The sequence below is a fragment of the Anabas testudineus genome, chromosome 5, assembly GCF_900324465.2.
Source record: "Anabas testudineus chromosome 5, fAnaTes1.2, whole genome shotgun sequence".
NCBI classification, from domain to species: Eukaryota; Metazoa; Chordata; class Actinopteri; order Anabantiformes; family Anabantidae; genus Anabas; species Anabas testudineus.
Genome location: NC_046614.1, coordinates 13486038 through 13505064, shown reverse-complemented (window position 1 = coordinate 13505064; position 19027 = coordinate 13486038). Strand labels below are relative to the sequence as shown.

At 40.5% G+C, this 19027-nt stretch overlaps 2 protein-coding genes across 3 annotated transcripts; both read right to left on the bottom strand.

Moving 5' to 3' along the window:
* Positions 1-396: 396 nt before the first annotated feature.
* tmcc1b (transmembrane and coiled-coil domain family 1b) lies at positions 397-11564 on the bottom strand. 2 transcript variants are annotated; one of them, XM_026348322.1, is made up of 8 exons: positions 11509-11564; positions 7919-8119; positions 6585-6628; positions 5049-5826; positions 3166-3585; positions 2013-2497; positions 1790-1925; positions 397-1713 (listed from the first exon to the last, which is right to left on the bottom strand). In XM_026348322.1, exons 4-8 carry the CDS (start codon positions 5649-5651, stop codon positions 1399-1401), a joined length of 1959 nt encoding a protein of 652 aa, XP_026204107.1. In that variant the 5' UTR covers positions 5652-5826; positions 6585-6628; positions 7919-8119; positions 11509-11564; the 3' UTR covers positions 397-1398. The 2 variants fall into 2 exon arrangements, with proteins under 2 accessions (XP_026204107.1, XP_026204106.1); XM_026348321.1 differs by having other exon boundaries at positions 7940-8119.
* Positions 11565-14223: 2659 nt separating this feature from the next.
* LOC113153424 lies at positions 14224-16755 on the bottom strand. The gene is made up of 3 exons (XM_026347047.1): positions 16299-16755; positions 16025-16088; positions 14224-15406 (listed from the first exon to the last, which is right to left on the bottom strand). The coding sequence occupies exons 1-3, from the start codon at positions 16753-16755 to the stop codon at positions 14422-14424; spliced, it is 1506 nt and encodes a 501-aa protein (XP_026202832.1). The 3' UTR covers positions 14224-14421.
* Between the last annotated feature and the right edge of the window lie 2272 nt (positions 16756-19027).

Here is a 19027-nt window from a genome sequence, read left to right as displayed (position 1 = left end):
CCACAGAATAGTCATCATGTCTCAAACATCTTAACATTATGACCTTTAAACTGCTAGATTTTTGTGCCGCACTGTTATTGAATTGTATTTTTCTGTTTCATAAATCAGTGTATTTGAGTTAAAATGTGTTGGTGCTGGATTTCCGTCTCCCTTTTCAACCAAAGCCCAAATAAAAGTGTGCTTTGCTTTCATGACCACATGTCCTAGTTTTAAGCTATTGTTTGCATAACACTAATTAAAAACAGGGCTTGTAAACTGATGGGAGTGGTCGTTCATAACACGTGTAAATACACTACTCTCTAATATATTCCACACATACAGTTGATGAATGTATCACAGTGACCGTAACTTTTTATGACCATCGAAACAAATACAAGGTAGACTTTAAATTTCACCTTTTAAAAACAGCGAATTTATTTGTTAAAAAAAATCAACTAAAAGGTATTTACTATTTCATTGTCACTAATAGAAACAGTACGGAAGCACTGAGTCTTTGAGCACTTTAACCGCTCTTCAAGTATGTTTATTCAGTTCATAGATTATTCTTCTCAAGTGGAAAACCCATCAGGATAGCAGGATCCAGTTGACCCAGAGGACAGGGTCATGACTCCACACTAAATGTTCTTGATAGTAACAGGATATCCTGGTTGTGGCAGAACCAGTGTTTGACTTCACACACCTAAAAGACAAGAACCCACTACTATTTGATCCAGTGATGAGACCGATTCCAGAGCAATGTAGCTGATGAGCCAGCACCCCGTTCTTCAGTGTAGAGAAAAAGGTAGAGGAAGAGTTGGTCACACAAGCTGAAATTTTAAAAGTAAAGGGGCAAGAAAGAACAGACTGAATAACCAGAATGGCAAGACTAAAAGAGATAGAACTTACAAAAAGTATCCATTAAATCAAAATAAAAAGCCATCGATTAGTTGTATTAAAAACAGCAGTGACTTCAAAACAATACCACTTGGATTAGCTCAAAAGTAATAAAACCACAAATTACAATTCTTTTGTGGGGAAACTATGCAAAGTTCTCCACATGTAAACAAATTCACTCACAGCAGATAAACCAAGTGTGCAGTTCTATCAGGCCCGCCTTCAACTATGCCCCTTTCACCTTCACAATACGTGCTTGTGCCACAATTGCACCAAACATACAGAGTAAAGATCCAACCTTTTCTCCCCTTAATTTGCTTATTTTTCTCACATTTCAACACATTTCAGAAAGTGATAAAGTGACAAACCTCTACTGCAATCCCCCTGAGTGTTTGGGGAAGCTGCTGAAGAAGACAAGGTAGGACTATTAAGATTCAGCTCCCTGTATGGGTTAATGTCCTGCCTTTATACATCAGCCCTAAACCCTCTGTCCCTTCATAAATTAAATAAGTCTTTCCAAGCCGGTCATCTGGGGTGCAGAAGAAAGCGATGCAGATAGTCTGAAATAGCATCCCAGTGCCTCCACAGGAAAGCCAGGATGATTACAAGGAGAAGCGTAGAAAGTGTGCGGCTGCGTGTTTTCATTAATGGGACAACACAGTTAGCCACTGTGGACACAAACACCAGAAGTACTGCCATGACAGCTAGCAGCACATTGATTAGTTTTCCGAGTAGAGTCCGCGCTGTGGCATTCTCCAAACCCTCCAGCTGTACCACCTGCTGTTGCTGCTGCTGCAGCTCCATTTTGGAGATGCGTGTCTGACAAGCCTCCAGCGCCTCCTACAGATCAGAGACAAAATTGTAAAATGGTTCTGAATAGAAAACAAAAAACACAGTGTATTCTGGCGACACTTACCTGAATGTCCCTCGCTCTTTCATAAGACTGGTAAGCAATTTTCTCTTCCATACTAGCTAGCTCCTGTTTCAAGTTCAAAATTTCATTCTGGTGCAGTTCTGTCAAGTCATTCAGTTGTTCTTCTAAACGTTCACACCTGTAAAATAGTGACAACAATATCACAAACAGAGCAATGTGTTTTTGTACAAACAAACACACTATGCATGCACACTATGCAGGCTACCTGTATCGTTCCTCTTGCAGCGCCTCCATGATCATCGTGTAGTCCCTCTGGTAGTGGGCTTTTAGGTTGTCAAAAGATTCCTCAAGCCGACCTTGGGTTTCCCGGAGCTCTTGGATCTCATGAAGTATAGCATCAAAGCCTGAGGCCTGGGCCTGATCTAGGGTGTTGCCCTTGGAGCTCGGTGGGCCTCCAGGGGCTCCAGTAGTGCTATTGGCTCCTGCTGAACCAGAAGTAGCACTAGAACAGTCATCATCACTGCCGTACTTCGGGCTCGACTGCAGTTGTCCTGTTCCTAGGGTCCTTGCTCCAACAGGGCCAACACCCTCTTCTGCCTGAGTTTCATCCAAAGAATCTTTCAGGGAGGCGATGTTATCAGCGCTGCCGAACTTGTTGCGGAAGAGGGAAGCGATTTCTCTCGGCTTGGACACAACAGCTCCAGCTGCAGAGTGAGTGGCCTGAGAGATGCTGGACAGGCCACCTGTCACCTATAACAAGCATATTACTCATCATGCTGCATCAGGTTGCCATTGAATTGTAAAACCTAAGAATATGACATCTGATTCAACAGATAGATAGATGATGTCTTGGTGCGATGTCCCACAGACATTGTGTTTTAATGCACCAATGTTGGTACATTAAAACCTATACAGCCCAACGTTTATTCGCTGTATTTTATACTTTATGTTCTGAGCACCAGACAAAATGCTTTTCAGTTCTATTGAGTTGGAAGAATGTCATATAGTCACAGAAGTGCAGTCTCAACAGCCTCAATATGTTCGCAAATAAATATTTGCATTGCTACAATGAACTAGAGCAAAAGGAAAATTTTAAATTGGCCTTTTAAGTTTTTGTGGTACACTACTGCTAGAACTAATATTACAGACCTTTTGTTACAGCCAACATCTTGATTCTGTTCCAGTTATTGTACAGTGCCAGTAAACCACACCTGTGAGTCAACATGCACCATACTGGCACACCTAAATGAGATGCAGCCATTTGTTTATTTACTGGTTACGCCTGTGTTAGTTAAGTCTAAATCTGTCATGATAACTACCTAATAAATAAGTTGTAAGAATCTACCACACACACTCACACACATATGTGTGTTATATGTTAATATATGTTATGTTGTTATATGTTATAAACAACGCACCTTAGCTCCGACATCTTTCAGCCCCTGGTGCATGTCTCGGAAAACATCTTTGGGTTGGCGAGGGATGCCATTGTGCTCCACCTCACGAAGCTTGCGGTGGTAATGCTCCAGTTTCCTCTGCAGTTGCTGGATAGTCTGAGCTGACTTTTGGTTCTTCTTCTCAAACACTTGCTTGATGCGTGCACTCTGCTGTTTGTCTGCGTTATTAGCGAGTTTTAGGTATTCAGCCACATTGTCGTCACGTGCAGTTTGTTCTATCTTGATTTGTTCTGTGAGCTTCAGGATCTTCTGCTGTAGCTGGGCGATGGCCTGTTTAGTTCGCTGGGGGTCAGGAGTGCTGTCCACTACATCATATCCATCTGCACCGTAGGGGAGGGCGTTGGGTGACACAGCAGGGCCCAATCCATCATAACGATCCAACTGATTAAACAAGATGTGAGAAAAGCTTCTTATTTTAAAGTTAAGAATAAAACATTAAAATCTAATTCAAAATCGAGACATATATGTGTGTGACTACACATTCACAACATTAGAAGTGAATGATTTTCCAAGGTATCAGACCGCATGGTCGGATACACCACTAAAGTATTGCTCTTACACCTAACTATTATTGACCTATTTTATCTATATTTAGTTTTCTTATTGAGTTTTTTCTATTGGTATTATTTCTAGTGGTTCTTTTCTTTCCTTTTGAACATAGAGTGTGTATGATTATGTATGTAGTTGTATGTATTAATCACATTTTGACATTTATGTTATTAGGTAATAGGTGACAACTTTCCCTACCTGCTTTGATTTTGTTAGTGATTCTGACCTTCTAATTAATTGCTAATTTACTTACTTGGAAGACCTAGAAAAAAATTACCTAAAGACAATTTAATGTATTGACTAAAAGTGTGGCCACTAATGGGCCAGGTGAAACATTTATTTCAAGATAAACAGGAGGTTGCAATGTTTCCAGCTTCCTCGTGACAGCTGGGGCATAGCTTTCATCTTACCATGTCAACTTACGCCCAATTTGCATCATTTCCAGTGATTTTACATTCAATGTCAATAAATAACAGAAATCATCACACAAGTTCGAGTTTGTCTAGTCCTGCAAGCCTTCTCTGACCTGACGTCCTCTCAAAGACAGCAAAAGCTAAATTTAGAAAGGCTTAAAGCACATAGCGACCAAACAGTCAAAGGCAATCTCTGACCTTCCACCGCTGACGGCTCATCTCTCCATTCACCAGTTCTCCCAGGCACATTTAAATCATTAACAGCCTGTTAACACGTTTTTTCCAACTTGCATTTCTAACAGTCTTGCACAGATATTCATGCATGAGTCAATTTTAGCTTTTATTTTTATCGCTAAAAAGCCACCAGGTTGCGAATCAAATTCAACACATTTGTTCCTCATGAGTGCATGAGTGTCTCCTTGCATTAATTTTCATTTCAGTTTATCCTAAGGGCAAACAATTAAAGACTTAGGAATTTTATGATCAAATTTAGCAAGATAATATAATTCTTTGTTATACAAGAACAAGGCAGATTTTAGAGGAAAAAAGTTAGGGGAGGTGAATGTCAGAGAATGTTGTAGGTCTTAGTGATGTAAACAAATGTACAGAGAGCAATAGGAAAAAACATTCATGAATTTTGTCACTGCTGTTTTTTCTTTATATTTTCAGTAGACTTTGGACTGACTTTGGAAATACACTTTGGGAAACAGTTCCCATCATGCTTTAAGGGGATGCATGAATGGTTACCAGTCACATAAATCAGTAAGTCGTTATCACTGTTTGATACCTCCAAAGCTCCAAAAGCCAAAGTCTCTCAGTCCCACTATTACCATAATTTACTCTTCTCCATGAAGGATCACCTGACAGGACTGACACACTCACCTTGTCAGGCTCCTCAGTGGAGTGGTAACCGGAGGTCAGCAGCATGTCAGCTAGGGCTGGACTGCTGGGTGTATCTGTGGTAGAGGAGGAGCGTGGGCGTCCAGCCTGCAGCAGGGCCTCGTGGGTACTGCGCCGGTGAATCTGGGGGCTACCTTTCTGGGGAGGATCCCCAGTGCCCCCCGCCTTGCTTCGGCGACTCTGCAGGCTGGTGCCTCGCTTCATCATTGGTGGAGCACCTCGGATCTGCTGCAGAACACGGCTCAGAGCTGCAGGAGGGGCGGAAGCAGTAGGGTTGTCAGAATCCAAAGGGAGGGCCGAGGAGGCAGGAGGATCCCCTACTTCGGACCCTATATCAGTGGGTTCGGAGGGAGGGGCGCCTGTGCAGGACGAGGCGGAGTCATGTGGGGAAACAGAGGAGCGTCTGCGCTGTGGCTGGAACAACTGCTTTAGGCCATGGCCTAACGCTCCCATGTTCTCAAGGGCATTATGGGTGATTTTGGACAAACCGTGCTCTGACTCAGACGCCCTCCTGCCGGCCTCCAGCTCCGCCCGGCCTCCTGTATCCGGTTCCTCTGGACTCTGTTCACTACTACCCTGATCCATCAGAGACCTCCAGTTTCACTGTGAGGTGCTACTTGGGAGTGAAGGGGTCTAGCTATGCCCCGTCGACACCCCCCCTCTGAGAGGCTGGTTGAAAGCCGGGAAGCAGGGGGGATGGCGCTCAGTTGGGCCTTTTGAGTGGGCATGCATCTGTGGCTTGGCTCAATGTCATGCTTGTCTACCACAAAAGAAAAATAAAATGGATTACAACATGCAGCAGTGAGTGATGAACATAATTAGAAGCAGAATATAACAATACCACTAAGCAAACGCACAAACCGGATTGACACAGACATGACCACATATTTCCATTTAGGGTTTCTAATTCATTAAAAGGCTTTATATTTTTTCACTACTGAATTTTACAGTAGATTTAGCATGTGGCATGTCTGAAAGTGCCAACCTGGTAATGCAAAAAACACGTCTACAAAATAAACACGCATATAGGAACAGTTTCTGAAATGTCAACTTTGGTTTTATTCAGGTTGAACGTTGATGCCTCTGGCTGTTTGTGAACCCTCTCTCTGTTTTTCTTTTTTTGTCTTTATTTCTGGGTGTTTAAGTCCAGCTCAGCAAATGCTTGAATTAATAATTACATTTCAGAAAGTATTCACTCAAAAAAAGTAATTAACATTAATTGAAAGTAGTTGGGTGATGCTAACAAAGACACTACGTAGTGTGAAAAACATAAATTAAATTCTAAATGGACAGTGACTATCATCTAATTCTGAACTGATTAAGGTGTTCGGCGATGCACAGCAGACTCGTCTTTGCATTTCAATTTACAAGGTTGAAACCCACAATCTACTGGACTAATCCAAATCTTTAACTCTTGATGACGGTTTATAAACCATGTTTAAGTTTACCAGTGTGTAATTAGACAGTAAGTAAGAAAGAAAAAAAAGGAGGTGAGAAAGAGTGTGACAGAGAGCTTACCATCGGCCCCGCCACTTCTCTTCTGACTCACAACTCAGGTTTAGCTAAATAAAGCAGAAATTAAAATAAATAGGTAAAATGTTTTAAACAGGCATCACACAAAAATAACCAGACCTTTAACTCAGTAGCAGCTGAACACAGTTAATGTGTAAGAGAATGTTACATCTGATGAGAAACTGACGTACATGACAAAACAACATTAACATGGCATCAGCTCCAGACACAAGAAGTAACACTAGTTGTACATATACACATTAAGACATGGGATGAACACAGCTCAAAACTGCTCTACGGAGCACAGCTCATTTGTAGCATATAGAATAGGCCTGAAAAATATATATTTTTCACATGATCAAATTGATCAATAAAATATTTTTATAGTTTTCACGACGACAAAACAGTATTCATTCGTTTATTCTCATGATCTATGTTCTTTACATTCAGTGTTTACATACCAGTATCATAAAAAGCTGTGAACATCTGACTGAACCAAAGCACTGGCTGCTCAGAGTTTAAGCACTCATGAACAGCAGTATAATATAAATTAGGAAGTGCTGCTAAAAAGTTATAGTGATCTGGTTTTTTGTTTTTTTTTTTGGGGGGGGGGGAGTCAGTCAAGCTACTAAGTATCACTTAACAAGCCAGCACTGCAATCTAGTACCAAATTCACTATTAGTGATGCAGTGACTCAGTGCTGGCCCTGCTGTTAGATCTGCAGTGTTGGAACAGAAAAGCAATTTTTATGGGTAGGTGGTAGGTGGACTGTTCAGTAATGCAACTGATAGCAAATATAAACCAAACTGAGGTAGCTCTAAACTTCCTTCTCTCAAATATAAGTTAATGTTAATATGTCACTAAGCTCTTAGCAACTTTCCAACCACTGTTGTTCCACAATCACTGATGTTTATGGAGGACAGAGCTTCTCGGTCATTCAGCACAGTGCAAGGCAGTAGGCTTCGTAAGATCAAAAGTCAAGTAAAGTCAAAGTATCAAACGTTCCATAAAGACGTGGAACCAAATCTTTCATCTCCAACAATGGTTTAATTGCATCTAACTCCTCCATGCTGAGGGCAAAGTGTTTTCTTTAAAGTAGGTCAGCCAACATTTGCCTATCACTCACTGTACATGCAGTGCTCCAAGGTCAAACCATCCATGGTGCTGCGCATGTCTAGGAGCATTTAGGTTTTTATTTGTCTTAAGACATATTGCTACTGCACTGGCCTACATACATTATTATAGTTTTTCTACATCTCCTTATATTAGTTTTTAGTAGCGCTCATTTGCTTGTGATTTTATTAGCAAAATAATTCATAAAAAATGCACAGGATAATTACCTGGACTTTAAATAACCATACCTTTAGGTGTGGTCATCAGCAGACGATTTGTGGATCTAATAACACAGGAAAAGATTTAATAATCCAAGCGAATTTCAAGCGACACCCTCTCCGGGTAAATCTTCCACATGAAATCTAGTGGAATAGCTGTCAAACTTTCAGCTGTCAGCTGTGCCCAAGGACATTTAGAAAGATCACATGCTGCAAAGACAAAAAAACAAAAGCAAGACAGCATAAGAAACTTACAAAGAGAATGCTAATATTTAACAGGCAAATCATCAGACACACTGATCTATCTTTCACAAGCAGGGTCAATAAGATAGACAGATAATGGGGGCCCAAATAACTGAAAGAAACAAACAAATGTTTTGATGAGCTTTGCATTATTTTTCAGGAGGTTGAAAATGTCACTCATTAACTGAGTTTCCAGCAGGAAGAAGGAGCTGATTTCAACAAAGACAAACAGTAAATTGAACAAATTGAAAGAAATATACATTCTTCATTAGAGGTGAACATAGTAAAGCAAAGTGAAAACTAGAGCCCAAACATTATTAGCAGTTAGCCCTGGCCAAAACACTGCTAAAAGGACAGTAAATACTGGGATTAAAGTAAAGATGCATACACACATACTGATCAAAGTAAATGATTATCTCTACCAGCTGAATGTGTAATTAGGCATCTGCACACATGAACACATAAATTACTCAAAAATAGCAATAATACACTAAAGCTTGTTTTTGTTTTGTTTTGTTTTGTTTATTGTTTTTTGTTTGTTTGTTGTCTGTTTTTTAGATATTTTGGGAATGTGACCATGTCCAAGGGGCAAAAGAAAATCGATCAGTGGAGGTTTTTCAGAGGAAATCTGCAGATAAGTTAAAGGGCCATGTCAATGTCCTTCATCTGGGTTAAGGTCTCGCTTACTGTTAAACTAATCAACTCACAGACTCTATATGAATTGTAGCCCATAATAAGATCTGACTTTTATGTCTTTTAAGTTTTACCTTCACACCAAGGCAAACAGCATTTGAAGCTATTCCTCTAAACAAACCAATTCAGCATTTTTTTATTTTAATACAAACTCCTACAAGTCTGTGGCTCCATAACTGAAAGGGTAAAATGAAAATACACGTTTTAATTTTGTGCAGTACAAACCTCCAAGGCCTTTTAGCTTAATTACTTGTGCAATATTAATTAATAGTAGTGACTAGCCCCTTAGGAATATCTGCAGGATATGAACAGAGCCTTACATGAGATAAAATAACAATGACTAAAACATTAAATGGTAAACACAAAGTGCAGTACTTATACACAATTGCCAGTCTGTGTTTGAATACACGGATACAGTCATACGCGTTGCATGACTGATCCGATGAGCTCATCGCCACTCCTTCAGTAAAAACATGTACTGAGGAAACAATAGCTTCCTTTTGATTAGATTGCAATCTTACGTGAAACATAAACTTTCATTAAAACACACTGACTTTAGGGAGCTTAGCATCAGTATAATGTTTCAGTCTAGGTTAGGTAATTAACTTGAAAGGTAATTAACTTAAATTACTCCTGGGTTACAGGTGCATTCGGTGTCATTACATATTAGTTGGTGGTGCACCTGTAATAAGCTGGTTAAAATTAAGAAGCAGATAAAGCGGCATAAAGTAAAATATGTACACAACTGGCTGCATTGATGGGTAACGATTTCAAGTCACTGAAAATAGTCTGATCCCAACGGTTCAACATTAGCTGGAGATAAGAAGAAGATGAAATTAGCAGTTCGCTAGCCAAAGTCCGCAGCTCTGGCCTTAAAACACACAACAGTTAGATAATATGTGATGAAATCGTCAGTGTACTCTGTGCTTTTCTTCAAAGGTGGTGCTAATCGATGTGTTAGATAAAGTCAAATACATCATTGGCCCCGTTTTTATGGCCTATCTGCTCCTCCAGCAGCTAGCAGACAAGCTAACGTGGTGCACCGCAGGGTGTTCATTTTACTTCGCGGGGTACACCGGTGCTGTTGTGCGGGGCGAGGCTAGCATGTTGTTTTAAGACATGAATATTAGGGTCTGTATAGTGCATATTCGGCACTAGACACCTGCCACGCTTTACACTGTCTATCAGTTGCATTATCATTAGAGGCTCAAACATAATGTGTACCTGCCCTCCAGGTGAACTGACCTCACCTCAACATCTGAAAATGTCAAATGGGAAGATCATTTCTGAACAGGTCACACTGATCCACTTGGTCCAGAAGCTTTTGAGAGCAATGCAACCAGATCTCTAAATTGACGAACCAGTTTGTGTGATACTCAGAATAGCTTCTCTTTAAATTGCTCAACAGCTTTTGAAAAGTGACAGATCATGACATTACAAATTACGCAAGCTGCCAGGCAGATAAATGAGCGAGCATCCTTTTTCTAAAGACATTAACTCCATCACTGCTACAAATACTGGTGAACTCCAATCTGCTCTACTGCTTTTACCATGTAATGGCCTCCCCCCACAGTCGAACTTATGAATCTTGGTGGTAGTGGCCCCATGTAATATGATTATACATGACAAACCTACAGTGCTATCCAGGAGATTACTGTAAACTAGACAAAAGATATTACAATATCAGAATCATGAGTGTATTTTATGACGGTTATTGAGGTTATAGTACTATTATTACAAGTAGATGGCAGTAATAAAAGGCTGGATTATTGTTTGGTAATAGAAATAATTACAATAACAAAGTAATGTCATCCATCTGGAGATCAAACACGTATCTTAAATTTATTACCGTCATCTTGTACCTGAATTATTGAAAATGACATTGCGCTGTAAACACCACCTACACCTGATTTAGTCGTGAACATCTCTAACACAACAGTGACTATTAACACTAAATTCCAACTCTATTAATTTCCAGAATAGCAGTAAAACTGTCCTCACATGTGTGAAAAGCTCAAACACACAGGGTGAGTTTGATTGGAAGCACTGGGCGGCCATCTGTCACACTCTCCCATTATAGGCTTTCTTAATCACACCTTGGAGTCTTGTATTTCATGGCGGTGTGGAGCTACAGTTGCTGATGTACACGCAGGTTTGCATTAGAGATTTCCTGTGTGCTGGGTTATAACAGCCTGCTCTTAATTGAGAACAAAATGTGCAAGCAGATAAATCTAACGACGACTTTAGATCATTTAGCATCTCCTGGTCTGACCGCTGTGAAAATGTCACTCAATCCGGCCTGGGTGTTGTCTCTAAAGTTAAACCTTAACAAACGTCTACACATCATAAGCATTACTCGTAATCACATGTAGATGTAAATACGCTTAGCGTCGCCCGCCCCGGCTCTCCTGGGTGACAAAACAGGCGCTTACTGACCGCCCGGCCACCAGCCTGTCAGTTAGCAAGCTGCCTAAGCTAACACACATCGCTTCGGCTACAGGAACACAGGGCGCACCGCCAGGCGGCAGAGCCAATCATTTAAAATCATTTAAACCACGATAACCGACCGTAAACCCTTCTGCGGGGTCGGATAACGGCACATAGAAACACATTTCATTCATAGACCGGTTCGTAAAACGCGTGTTTTGCTGAGGTGAACTTACATGGGCGCTGAGAGGATTGTGTTGATGACCGTTCATTTCTCCCGATGGTGGAACACTCCCACGGTGACGTCAGATAGCGTGCTCGACGTCAGAACAGCTGAGCAGAGACATGCAGAGCAGCCACATGCATGTTCCACTTTTATTACGAAAGTTAGCGCTGTGCAAGGACCGAAATAGAGGTTTTTGGTGGGAGGTACATGTAATATAGTATAATATATATAATAAAAGTAAATATTACACCACTGCTCCTGGGATAGAAACTTGATTTATGGATATTGGACAGTTGCTCAAACCAAACAAACATTCTGGTGGTTTATTCTCTTCTGCAGACCAAACAATTATCAGTTTGAAAAAAGGACTATAGACAATAATTGCAGCCTTTGAAATATTCTTAAAGTTAACAACTAACAATTACATAAACTATTTTCATTGCTATATACTGCAATATTTAACCATTACAGAAACACATTACATTAAGAAACACTTGCTCTGTAACCACATTTTAGATACTGATTACTGTTCAGTAGTAAAGATCCTAGAAACATAACACAGCACCATAGCTGATGAAATAGAGCTGGGTTTGGAGAAGGTGTGGCTTGAGGATCAGGAAATACAGGACTGTGAACATACTGAGGAATGAATTTTTCTTTTGGCATTTAAGGGTGTGGATAATTAAATGGCTTTGAGCAATAAACTTAAGTTGATGGCATGCTCTCTTTGTTGCGGTGATGGTACGAGTAGCAGTTTTGAATGTTTTGTCTCTCTTGGGAACGAGAACAGCTTGGAGATGACTTCCTGGAGAAATGGGTGCTCAGAGAATGTTCTTATTTTACTGAAGTGGCATTGTAAATTGTTGCTGCTGGGGAACATAGGGTTTCCTACCACTCTTAGTGGTGGGGGCAGATTTTGTTACCACAACCTTTGTGCAGGCAGAAGGAGGATACCAGTTACCATAGAGAATTGTAGGAAAAAAAGGAAATTTATATTGTGGAAATTTGAGGAAATTGGGTCACATGAGCAGCAGTGTTTTGTCAGTGGTTGACTGCACTGGGGGTAAAGGCTGGAAAACAAAAAGTACAGAGGGAACTGTGAGAACTGTGAATGAATGGGAATGCATGTTGCCGAGCTGTGAACGCTTCTCCAATTTCAGAACTTGAACTCATAGAAGAAACTTCGGCTGGTGGGGTGGTGGTGCTACAGTATCTGGTAGGGGTGTTATGGAAACACTGGGAACAAGAGGTACTAAGGGCACAGTGGGACCTTACTGGGAGATGTAGTTGTTGGTGTGTTGGGCTTAATATCCAGCAATGAAGCAATTGTAGTTTGAAGCTCATCATCCGCCAACAGAAAAGAGAGTAAATACCATAATCCTGTAAGGTAACGTGTACATATCAGCTTTTCAGCCACAAGAGGGCCTGCCAAACCTTGATCTCCAGGCACAAGCCTTTAAAATATGGCAAGGTGTCAGTCTTCTACAAAACAGGTCTACACACAAGTCTACAGCTGCTTCAAAATGACATTACTCACTTCCACACACCAGACTCTGCAACTGTTTTGATATCAGATGAATAATAAGCAAAAGCTACTTGAATTAATAGAAGTCATCTACTAAATTACCCCTGATTCTTACCAACTGGCAACCACACTGCAGAAAAAAAACACACACCTTTTGAAAGGATTTTGAATCAATGGATGATTCAGGGCTTAGTTTTCAGTTTTTCTGTTTGATTCAGCCATTTGCAACAAAAATCCATGAATTTTTGTGAATATTAAGTTGGATTTTTTTTTAAACCTGCTTGGAAGAAAAGCTACATCAGGATGGCATTTGAGATCAGAATAAAAGGCACCTCAACTATTATGTTTATAAAGTGTGGGACAATAACCCAAACTCCATATGTGGAGTCAGCAAAAGGCCCTGTTTGACCTTTAGAGTCATAAGAGTAACACTGCATTGTGCTGACGTATTCATGTGCCTGAGTTTTGCATCCTATAAACATTAAAAAGACATGTAAAAATCCTGATAGCCTGCCATGATAAGTCATGCTTAGTAATAGTTTGAGAAGTAAGTCCCCATATTGTTTCTGCCCTACCAGCATCACACAATGACACATGCAGGCTATAAGCATGCTAATTACACATTTTAGATAGACCTTTCTTCTCACTGTAAAAGGCTACTAAGTTTAGGGTACACCGTGGACTTTGGAATTTGTATTGTACAGAATAATGTAGGTGTCTACTCTTCTACACTCCTTTTGATAAAGTTAGTGCATACATAGTGCATTTGAGTAAATAAATTTAAATAATTCACATAAACAAAACAAACCAATAACTGCTCAAATGGCTTCCTCACACTTTCTCATTTGTTTCTTTGTTTTGGCCAGGACATTTCCAAATATGGCTTTAATCAAGATTATAGACAATTCGTAAAAATTCCCTTTATTTACAAACACAGTGGAAATAGCCGAGTTTTAATATAACATTACTTTCTACATTAAATAAACAAACGGGGAACAGATGTTAATTCAGTATATGGCAATTGCAAATCTGACTTAATAGTGGTCTATTCTGCACACACACACAGGATTGGGATAGATGTAAACATCACTTTATTTGTGGATTACTTTGTGCTAAAACACATGAACACAACATCATATCAGAACACTCAATGAAAGCCAAACAAATAAATTAATAATAATCTACCAATGATCTTTTCCAAAACATACATAGTTTATGAAACAGGTGTCACTATTTGTGTGATACTAACTGCTCTAGAGGCTCTTGAGCTAAATGTTTGATGTACTGTATAATCCATTGAGGTCAAGTCTTTCAGAGTATTATTGACTACATTATGGTGCCATTTCAGATGATCTAAAGTAGGAAGTTAATGTTTGTGCTCCTGATGAAAGAGACAACTTAGAGGTCTGTGACATCGTCGTCAGACCAGTCATGCTGAAACATCACTGTTGAGAACATTGAATTAAATTCCTCTCCATGTTGTACAATAGATGGAGACCCAATGCTACCAGTGTAATCAGTTGTAGCACCGGATGATTGTATTGGCTCTTTGGCTTGGAAATGCTCAAGAGATGCAGATAGAGACTCTGTGTCCAACATCCACCCAAAGCCGACATAAGCTGAAGGTAATGTTGAACCACCGTCTCCATCAGCGGTGTCTGAGCCCACAGTGTGAGTCCAGGAGAGAGCTGGAGGAGTGAAAAGACCTCCTGCTACAAGCTGCCCACGATCAAGAGCATAGTCTATGCTACGCCTGAGGTTAATAGGAGATGGGGGCCGCAGGTCGAATTCTATAAGTGAAAGAATACATTCACGTTCTCCAACTTTCTGCCACAATAGTGCAGCCTGAGAGTCCGAGCTGCTATTGCTAACAGGTTCAGGCTTGTATTCTGGTGTAATGGTAGATGGCTGGTCATCATATGGACACATTACATTGTTGCTGATACCTGCTCTAGACAGATTATATTTTGCCCAATTATTTGGCATCAGGTCTTCCCAGGTCTTCTCTGATTTTCGGAGAGGCCCTTTCCTTAAACTAGCCAAGACTCTACCCCACAAGCTTTTCTCATCCACACCTTTAGATGCCTCACTTCTGCTCTGCCATTGATCACCCCTTGAATGACTCCTGGAGGGCATCCAAAAGATCCAAGATCCCAGGACAAGCAAAGAAAATCCCCAAGCCAGCTCAAGGATTCTTGCCCAAAACTGACTGAGCCACCAGCCCCAGCCGAAGCGCCTCCAGTTTCCCAGTAGCCCATAAAGCCAGAGGAGACTATACCCATGAAGGCTGCAGCAGAGGACCCCGAGGAAGGCGCACACTGCTGTTACCCGCTTTGCTCGCCTCTCAATCCTCTGTGAAGGAACCCACTGAGGTACAGAGGACCTGAGAAAAGGATGTAGATGAGAAAGAGACTTTATGACGATTCCGATGCAGAATGGGAGACCCCAGCAGAGGGAAAAAGTCTGTAGCATTAGCAGGAGAGCAGGGGATAATGTTGAAGAGTATAGGTCTGCTATGAGTAATGAAGTGCAGTGTGATAGAGCCAGCCCTCCAACAACCCATGGGTGCTGTAGCTTTAGCGGAAAAAGTAACAACTTCAACCCTCTAAGTGTGACCAGAGCGAGGGAAACCTGTGCCCACAGAAGAAGCTGCAAGGGAACGTTATGAAGGGCTGCCAGAGTAGCACGAGATAGGATCTGACGAGTGCCATAAGGATCAAGTAGAAGGAGGACACCGCGCAAAGTACCACCAATAATTAGTAGACTATTGGCCACAGTCAGGGCATCACTGAGGGGATGAGGACAAGTACATGCACCAGGCATTCCCAAAACTGCCAGGACTGCCATCAGTATGAAAAGACTGGCAGATCCATAGACATGTAGTTCCCAGGCAAATGCGAGTGTGCGCCTCATGTCATCCCACAGCAGATTGGTGCCATTAACGTTTTTAAGAACAACACAAGGTCTAAGACCAAGTACACAGGGATATCCAGATCCTGACATGTTCTGGTTCTTCACAGAAGTAAACACATTTGTTTGGACGGGAAGTTCAGGTCTTTCTCCATCTGAGAGACAGAGGAAGAATGGAGAAAAAAGTCTTATCTTCTGATGCATCTTTGTGGTGCATTTGCATAGCATAGGATCAAAAACTCAATGTCAATCACTTTTACTTGATACAGTGGTGATTGTGTAAAACTATCATGAACCATATGATAGGACCATATTTAACGTATTTAAAGAAGAAGTATCATACTGTATATCATATTTATACTTACCATTCAGGAGGACATCATTTACTATTGATGTTTGACTCTCTTGTAACTGTTCTTCAGTTGTTATGTGGCTCCCATCCAAGAGAGCTTCCTCTGAGATGAGGTGTACACTGGAGTGAGTGTGTCCTGTAATTGAAGTATTGGCTTCGTCAGCTTTTTGATCATGAGCCTGTAAGTGGTACGGAGTAAGTGCTGCTGTTGTAGTTAATGTGACTCCAGACTCAGAACTGTTTTCAATGCTGGCTTGCTCAGAGTCCTTTTGAATAACAGTCTTATTGATCTGTGATGTTCTACTGTCAACGCTGTGTCCACTTCCCTCTGCAGAGTCGCTGCCACTCACTGAATGGAATATTATGTCCTTGCTCAAGTTGTCCGTGGAGTTGGCGTTTCTTCGGACTGAATCAGAGTTGTCCAGTGAATGTGAAGTTTGAATAAGGCTTCCAAGTGAAGAAAAAGACATGGCTATTGTAACGAAGAGCAGAGATGAACACCCCATTTTTTGTCAGGTAAACTGAAATACCAAGATCTGAGGATCAAAACAAGAGAAGAAAGGTTGACGTGTAATTTCACATCTAAATAGCATGGCTGCACACAGCAATTGTTCAGACTATTGTCTACCATTTGCTACGTGTAAGTGTTCCACATAGCAATTTATCCTGTTTCAATAGGATGTAATCATTTTACAGTACAGTATATAATTATAAAAGGTCTGAAACTAGAACGACCTTAGAATTAAGAAGAAGGTAAACAGTCACACAGATTCACAGATAATTAATCTTGCGTTTCAATCCTATAAAGAGCAATAATTCCTCTGTGTAATCCACCGGGGTTGCACACTCCACAACATCTGCGTACACGCTGCGTTAACAAAAATACAACGCAGCTTGGCCAAAAACACAGCATGAGCCTGTCTGATCTGTCGGTGTCCTTAGGGTCACAAACGTCAAGCTGCAGCTTCAATAGCCCAATCACAAATGATATGAAAAGAAAATCACAAATTCCTAAAGTGATAAACAATAGAACCCACGTATAATGTCTAAATATATAACTTCCCTGATGACACGAACATTTCTAGCAAGTGACCTGATTTTCCAAACTCAAACTTGGGTTGTTCTAAATGATAAATAAACATTATTCATATGTGTGTTTATGAAAACAATCCTCAAAACATAAACCACAAGGTAAGAAATGTCTTGTGTCCTGACAGGCTGTTGGTACATTTTACAGCTGGAGTATAAAAAGAGCTCTTTGTCAAAATACAAATACAAAGACACTAAAAAAGCTCTGCATGCAATGCAACTTCTAGTCTCTAAAACATGCACTATCATTATTATTATTATTATTATTATTATTATTGCATTACCAAAACAGTATTCCATTACAAAACGTTTCTCTGCTATAAACTAACTTCCCACAAAAATGTGAAATGCTCAATGAAGCCATGTATACCTGTGATTCCTCACGTCCTGCTTCCTCTTAGTGAGTCATAGGTAGCACTTCATGCCTAGATGCAGAATGTGTGTAACATCTGATTTCTGAAGTCAAACAGCATCACAGGGAGGGTTGAACACAGCGGATTTACAGACATGCTCACAGCCATCGAGCTTTCAAGCTGACGTCTTATTCCCATTATATACCGGCTGGTTACTTGGCAGTCTCCCATCATTCTGTCACCTGCAGAAACAAGGAGCAGGGCCTAGACACCAGAGTCTGCTTTTGGAAAAATAAAAGTATAAATATTCCTTGTATTTGTCTTTACACGTGGCCACTGAAAAAGAAAACAGTTTTGCAAATACATTTCTACAAAAATCTACAAGCTGCACATGCCTCTTCCTACAACAGTTGTGTTAAGGTAAATCTCCTCTCAAAAGGATTACATTAAGATTCTTACAGTGCCACGAAGTCACATGAAGTGATAATGTGAAACCTAGTAGACACGAGCACTGTAGTATTGTTTCCTTCCAACTTAGAGGCTTATCCTCCAGACTGTATGCATCTATACGGTCAAGCATAACTTAACAAATGGGCAGTACATATTTACACTTATTTACTATTTACACATATTTGCACTTGGAAAACTCATAGGACTTTTGGTGTTTTATAATAAACACTTTATTAAAGAAAATATTAATACAAGTAGTTAACGCATATGTACCCCCACCAATTTTGGAAGAGAGTTTTTGCAGAATCCCAAATAGGCTGCAAAGAGGGTGGGAATTAACTGTTTCGTATCCAGTGTGTAGAGGACACAGCCTATGCGCACAGCACATCTATCATGGGCCACCTTAAGAAGGGTGAGAGGCAGTTTGTTGTGGAGCAAACAGGGGGAGGCCCTCAGTAGCACATGCCTGGCGCTTTAAGGCAGACTGGAGAAGTTCAATTTTGTTAAAGGCACATGCATTCAAATGCTTACCTGGCCTGAGCAGAACTAGTGGGTGATGATTCTGGTTTACTGAGGTCTCTAAAGAAAAGGTAGTCTGGAAAAAATCAGGTCATTTTGTCAGCTTTTTTCCAAAATATTTAATCCCATAGGCCTGTAGAGATTATCAGGGAGTCAATAAACCAAAAATATCAGTAAAAAAAAACATAATATAAAGTGTGTGTCAATTTTGATTCTGACTCTTGAGGCATCTAATTTATTTTTCTTTAGCTTTCCAATATCAGGCGATGTAAAAAAAAAAAATAATAGGCAACAGACAAATAATATTTTTGCATTTCTCCATAAATCCTGA

Coding starts and splice junctions, on each gene's coding strand:
- tmcc1b (XM_026348322.1), bottom strand. CDS start 5,651: ATGGATCAGGGTAGTAGTGAACAGAGTCCAGAGGAACCGGATACAGGA. Junction 2,498..3,165: donor TGAAAGATGTCGGAGCTAAG/GTGCGTTGTTTA, acceptor TGCTTGTTATAG/GTGACAGGTGGCCTGTCCAG. Junction 1,714..1,789: donor AAAGAGCGAGGGACATTCAG/GTAAGTGTCGCC, acceptor TCTGATCTGTAG/GAGGCGCTGGAGGCTTGTCA.
- LOC113153424 (XM_026347047.1), bottom strand. CDS start 16,755: ATGTCTTTTTCTTCACTTGGAAGCCTTATTCAAACTTCACATTCACTG. Junction 16,089..16,298: donor AAATGATGTCCTCCTGAATG/GTAAGTATAAAT, acceptor TCTGTCTCTCAG/ATGGAGAAAGACCTGAACTT. Junction 15,407..16,024: donor TCTGTGAAGAACCAGAACAT/GTCAGGATCTGG, acceptor TCCTTTTCTCAG/GTCCTCTGTACCTCAGTGGG.